Source organism: Dendroctonus ponderosae, unplaced genomic scaffold (genome assembly GCF_020466585.1).
Source record: "Dendroctonus ponderosae isolate FM_Combo_2020 unplaced genomic scaffold, Dpon_F_20191213v2 Dpon_F_20191213_28, whole genome shotgun sequence".
NCBI classification, from domain to species: Eukaryota; Metazoa; Arthropoda; class Insecta; order Coleoptera; family Curculionidae; genus Dendroctonus; species Dendroctonus ponderosae.
Genome location: NW_026018488.1, coordinates 48,907 through 56,096, shown reverse-complemented (window position 1 = coordinate 56,096; position 7,190 = coordinate 48,907). Strand labels below are relative to the sequence as shown.

The 7,190-nt window shown below is 30.3% G+C and overlaps 1 protein-coding gene across 1 annotated transcript in view; it reads right to left on the bottom strand.

Annotated features, from left to right (window-relative positions):
* Positions 1–7,190, bottom strand: part of LOC125503742 (neural-cadherin-like) — a 34,027-nt gene that overhangs the window by 5,417 nt on the left and 21,420 nt on the right. Inside the window, exon 11 of the mRNA XM_048664488.1 lies at positions 806–975. Within this exon, the coding sequence (XP_048520445.1) occupies positions 806–975 (170 nt within the window). The remainder of the gene's footprint in view (positions 1–805; positions 976–7,190) is intronic.

Genomic DNA, 7,190 nt, shown 5'->3' with positions numbered 1-7,190 from the left:
TCATGTAACTATGTATCAATCAGTAACTATAACTAAGAAATTTAATTGCGAACTTTATCCAGGTGCAGTCATTAGAAAAGTGCAGGTTGTTAAGTTATGTTTAGATTTAGGCTCCGATTTTTATTTTTATTGTATTAGATTTCAGAGTTCTGAATCATATTTCAAATAATGCAAAAATGTCTAAGTCAACAGCAATAACTTCAGTGAAATGAATTTTAGAAAAAAAAACTCGAAAAATTACATTTAATGATTTAATTATAGCCCATTTAATCGCGCAAGGCTACATAATCGTTATTAAGAGTTAGGTATTAAATTAAGGAATTAATATCCAATTGAGCGTTATGTGTAGCAGCTTCGATTTGCTGTAACAATATGGTCAACTTTTACAATACTCTAACTGCTATTAAATTATGTATTGGGTTTAATGTCTGAAACACTCTGTATATTAAATTTCAAGTAATACTAATTAAACCCCGTATAACTATTTACCAATCATGTAAACCATTTTGACTGAAAATATTGTTTCCTATTCTGTCGTATGAAATTTAATAAATCAAAATGTACATATCCAGCGCCATTACCAACTAAAAAGCTCTATTTTAATACGCTATTGAATATATTGAACCAAATGTAACTATTACGTTGCTTTATATGTTTTAGGATTTATCAAATAGTTAATTAGTGCTGATTTGGTGCCGAATTTTAATAACAAAACACAGTAAATTCCATTTAACTCATATTAAAACTGTAACTTAGTTTTCGTTATTTTACCACCCTGATAAGTAGCCACTTCATAAATACTTACCCTGCGGGACAGGAACATGTTAATGAAAATCTGGTTTCGCTACATCGTCCCCCATTGTAGCACGGAGTGTTTCTGCAATTTTCTTCTTTGGAAAAGTTTCTGGCGCCACAAGTGCATTCCGCCAATACATCCACTCTCACACCAACCAGAGCTGTTTTGTTTGCATTAACCTGTAAAATAAAGTACATATATGAAACGAATTATGGGAGCAACATAGTTAAAATGCAATTATATAATTTCTGAAAATCATAAAAGGAGAAATTATAATCGAAGATGTCTTACATCAGAAAACATAAATTCAGCAAAATGTACTATTGTTCAAACCTGAAATCTCTGTGTCTTACGATAAATTTAGCGGGGAGATTTGTTCTTAAAGCTGCTGTTTGTTCTTCTAAAATTTAATTTCCAACCTTTTTATCTGTGTGTTAGATGATTTTCGCTAAACGTAATGCTATCGAGAAAGTGGAAAAAATGCGAACGAAAAATATCTATAATTGTATTAAATTCTACGTCTTAATCGCTGATGAACGTTTGCGCTAAAGAAATAAGTTTTGTTTTTTGCACCATTATTAATCAGTCAGAGTGTTTCATTTGATTTCAGTTACTGGGAAACTAACAAACTGTTATTTTCCTTGTCCAACTTCAAATGAATGAAAAAATGAGTTATTTGCATTCCGAAAGTCACATACTTTCAGCAAAAATAAGAAARGCCACGAGAAAATGGTGCACTTAGAATAGAAGGCCAAAAGCACTGTTAATATGTGTTTCAGGACCGAATAGTACTTGTTACAGCCATTAATCCTAMGGTCCTCAGGATATCTTATATTTAGCAGTTCTGAGCAGTTTCTCAGATGCAAACTATTTTACAGATTTATTTGTTCTCGTATCGCTASATTACAGACCTGTTTGCAGTTCAAACGTTCAACAGTTACAAGAATAAGTCTAATTTAGTTTCATATCATATGRAAAATAGTATCATATGAAAATTAAATATATTCTCATTTCATTTGGCATCGTCAAAACACTTTGGTTTCGATGTAAAACAGCGTTGTGTCGTTTMATAATATTGAATTTCTGTAAGTCATTTTTTACGTCGCGCAAATCTTGAAGGATTTTTTGTCTTCTATTGGCGCCCCACACAATTTTTAGATGGGTAATATTATCTTTTCTGACGGCCTAATAAACTCGTCCCAAACTTTAATACAACAATTTTTGATATTGCTACATTTTTTTTAAATTATTTATCGTAGACAATACAAACCAGATTCAAAAGAAAATAAGTTATAGTTGAAAATAAAAGAGTAAGTTATAATTGGGAATAATTCTTTTAAAAATTAATTGTTTTTGAAACTCAGCAAAATAACATCAGCATCAGTTTTGATTAATAATAGTTTATATTTCAATTATATGAAAGAAATTAATCAGTCTAAGTTTTTCTAGAAATGGAACTAGATTATTCATTCGTTATATCAATTTAGAATATGTCTTTGAAGTACATTGGAAAGAGATAAATATAATTATTTGGGACCAACCACTACACCTGAAAGCCAAAAAATTAACAAATACATACTATTCATACATATATAAATAGTAAGAGATCTTTGTATGTTAGCAGCTAGAGAACGAATAACATTTGGATTTGTTAAAGTACATAAATGCAAACTTGTAACATTTCATGCATAATAGCAACCTATCTTTATTTATACAAAAAATTCTAGCAACCGTTGCGATTTTTCCACCCTTCACGCGCAATTCTTCTTTTGGACTTACACACTTTCACGTCATCAAATTTGCAGTTATTTTACTTAGTTTAATAACTGAGTAAAATAACTGCTAAATAATAACTAAATAGTTAATACTATTTGCTGATATATCATTAACATTTCTATTTGTCTTATAAAGTTCAATTGACTGAAATAGCAACGAAAAGTATTATTTAATTAATTCGAGCAATTACTCGAAGAAAAATGCATGTTTGATCTACAGTACTTTGAAACTACAGAAAATCTATTTAACGTTAGTAACATGACTATATAATTTATCACAGATTTAAAACAATCGTCTATGTGTCATTCATAAATTTTGTTCCGGAGCTTTGTTCCGCTTTGTAACTGGTTGCATTAAGAAACACTAGAATAAAAAGTCAGGTTTTATTGCATACATTTCACCAATGAAAAGTGCAGTAAACGTAAAATTTTTCCAAGCGAGGTAGTTTATGTAGTATTAAATTTGAAATTGGATGTGATAACCCAGAAAACCATATTGGTTAAACGATCCTTTTATAAGCACGGTTTCTAGAAAGTGATATAAAAGCTATTTACTAAAAATATGGCGAATCAGTAGATAATAAAATAGACATCCACTGCTCCCATAATGCGTGATGTTTCTTAGAAAGGAGCAGTAAAAAAAACTAAGACCAACGAGGAACAGCATGGAAAGAAAACCAATTTGTAATACTTCCTTTGCACAGCAGAAGCAAAATAATTATAAGAAATTTCGGGATTTTCGGGCAGGTTTTTATACGAGATTTCACGCTGTTCTCTTGAGATTATTCGCTGTTGTCGTGAGAAATTTGAGATTTGACCAAGATGAGAGGTTCGTAATACCGCTATCTCGTTCAAGAGAAAAACCTTATTTGGAGCATTAAGCCTACGGAACACATTTCCTTTGTAAAAGTTATTACATGTAAATTTTGTTGGGTTTTTGATACAGCTTTAACATTTTCATGGCGAGACATTTTTGTCATCCGGTTTGCTATTGGAAAAATTCATTTGCTAACGGCGGTATTGTTACATAAGAATTAAAAAAACCTTTCTATAAACCGGAATGAGTAATAGAAATAGAGCTCAATTATAGTCTCAACCTATTTGTCTTCCACTGAACTTGAGTTTAAAAGTGTTTGATACAAAAACATCCCTGTTGGGAAAACGCSAATCGACATTTYCTTCGAAATTTATYCAATTTCCTGGCGATTACTRGATCAATATACGTGATATATATAAATCTTTTGAATCGTTTAAAAATAAAGTTTATACCTGATCCGGGCTTTCGTGCTTCATGGTCTCTTATAGATATGTATTTTTATCAAATGACAATATACAGCAACATGGTAAAATAATAATAGCATGTGTTACGTTCGGCGCATTAAAATTGCCTATAAACTTACTAAACTAATTGTTACATGTTTTGTAACTGTGTGAATCGAAAGAAAATCATCGATGTAATTGCTGATGTATTATTTATCTAGAGTAGACGCTTGGAATATAACTGTATATTTTTGAAATCAAACCGAAGGGATAACATWTTTATAATATTTTTCWTTAGAATTATAGTGGTACATACATAAATATATTACATCTGGCTAAACAACTTCGTAGAAAACGTTCAATTCTAAATTAAGTTGGAAATGGTTGAATTGGAGTAATATTATCTTAGCTCCAAGCACTTTGTTTTGACCCTAACTCTCTATCCACCGTTCTTAAGCAGAGTTAACTTAATAATGACCAGCCTCTCATAATGTTAAGCAACCATTAGACTCGTAATTTACGTACCTTTCGTAATTATATGATAGCAAATATGAGAACAAATCTTTATCAAAATTTGTTTTCAATCTTTATAGAAAAAATATCTTATCTTATCTTATTCTTATTTTCTGGTTATTGAGCCAATTTCAAAGATTATTTCTTAGAAGAGTTCTTAGAAATGTTTGTATTTAAAATGCCTACATAGATGGCGTTAAAGCGATAAATCGAAAATCGCTGATGTGATGGAAGTAAATTGATTATAAGCATAAGAACGGGATTATTTGTGAAACACATTCATACTAGTCAGAACAGTAGATTCAATAAAGACAAGAATATCGTCGGTCTCATCCTCAGATTAACCAGATGCATTTGTTTACGTTTTTCGATGGGAGCAACAATGGTTCACAGTCTATATAAAAGTAGATAATTACAAGAAAACATAATGAAACATTCATCATGACAACAACGTTAATGATGGGATACGGACTAGTACCTGATTTAAACCCTACCACCAATTTTTCATTGATGAATCGCCGATCAATAGAATTCAATGTTGGTCCCAAACAAATCGGGATTTATGAATGACATATTGATTAATGTCTCTGGTATCATCCGAAGAAGAAATCATGCAAGTTTTGAGGTTCGCTAACCTCAGACACCCCAGGACCAGTTTCGAGCCCATTAGCCCTCATCAACTGGGTTCAGCCTGAAATTAGCGGCAGCTGAAATTGCACTGTCTTGTAGTAAACAGTATTAATAATAATTGAATTTAATTAATTCAGAACATAATATATTGAAATTCCAATTCGTTATTTCAAAGATGGTAAATTTCTCTGGGGAAATGTTAAATCTTCCGTAAAAATTTACGCTAATTGAATACGCACAATAGATAATAAAAAAAGTTACAAAAATTAACTCGCTACTGAACACTAATCTTCCCTAAAGGCGAACAAAAGGTTTGTGTGAAATAAAAATTCTGAAGCCGTATTTCGAATTAACAAGCATTTTAAATAATTCCCGAAAATATACAATAATTTATTTACATGTTGTCAACTAAGCTAAAATAATTCGTTTCAATATTTCGATAGCCAGAGTAAAACATGTATACGTGCTGTTTTGTTATAACTTTCCTTTCATCAACAAAAGTCTAAATATTTTTATTCGTACAAATGATCAATCAATTTAAAATAGTAAGATATGAAATTAGTCGAATCACATACATGTTCGTGCTTTAAAGTATTCGGCGCTCAATTCAACGTTTCTGTCGGTTATTTCCTGAAGTTTAAAACATATAAACTATACATATTTACGTCTTAGTTGGTGTTTTATGTATTACGGTAACTTTTATTTGCCGTCTCTCTAAAAGGTCTGATGGTAATTGCATTGGTAAATATCAATATTTGTATTTGACTCAGTGGATTGTAGAAAATATCCGAACCTTTGAAAGAAAACAATATTTCAAACGAGGGTTTTATGATTGCTTTTTTTATACRTGGGGTGCAAGAAACGAGATCTGAAGTAGAGTGAGATTTACCCCTACAGCTYTAAAATTAAYTAGTATTTTGATTTTAGCAAAACTAAACAAACTTACACACTGAGACGGAAAGATGTATATAAATGCAACATTTTCGAACAAAATCAAATTAATTCGCGAATCGCAGTTMSGCTAATTACACTGAGTATCRTAAAATSTTCATAAAACWGRTTTCAGATTCGACTAAGATTTCACTAAARGCTTAWGTATTTACAAATATTTACATTTATATTAGATTTTATAAAAATACGATTTTATAGATTCGATTATACCAAAAAGCATCACATTTCTCRTAAGCTCTYTTAACGAATAAAATACACTTGCGTTATATTGTGTTAAATAGAAAAGCATTTCTTCCATAATCAAAATATTTAATTTAGRYATMATTCTATAAGTTTTATTAATATCGGATTAATTCTAAAAATACCATATGTAAGTTGYATAAATAGCAARTCACAATAAATGAAASMTTTCAGWAGGACAAGAAGCCCAAAAGTGCATCGAGRATACAGATTSCAATATTCATGTATTTACCTTTTAYCTAWTAAAATSAATCAACTTACATTTTCAATTTTATTTTTTGTTTATTGGGTTTTAATCTTTCAGACCATTAAAAATTATGCTACAATAGCCAATTTACTTCTTACATTTTTCGATTAATTCTATTTTGGTGCTRGGCTTTTGATTGATAAGATATGAATATTGAATTYGAATTAAAAACCTTTAAACGYGATGAAGTGAATARGAMATTTTTAATACCATTAACTSAAATTATTGTGCGTAAATCAGAAAATTGAGAAAACGGCCGACGCGGTAAGAAAACCAATTCCCGCATTTACTTCGCCTGACTCCCAATCCGAGACAAGTAATCTCTGGAGATCCCGTGATGTTTTTTATTTGAGGCTTCAATCCGTAAATTGCTGAAAGTATTTATGAGCTTTCTTGAAATTACCGGCGCTTCATATGATATACATGCTTTAGTGTTACATAAAACAATCTCCAGTTATAAATATCTGAATAACACATGAAAAATTTAGTTTCATATTTTGAAATAAAGCTTTTATATAAGGTGGAAATTGAATTAAACGAATTTAAGTTCATATATATATATACAGGGTTGCTCATTAGTGCGTCAAAGTGCGATATTTCAGTAAATATGAACTTTACAAGAAAATACGTCCTACGAAAGTTTTTCATGTTTAAAAGGTCCACATTTTTAAAAATTTTAAAGCTAGTTTGGGTAAAGTGTGGTACTCTTAAAACTTAGAAAACCGTTACTAAGTTATTCAGCAAAATCTATAAAATCGTCGTCAACATATCCACTATC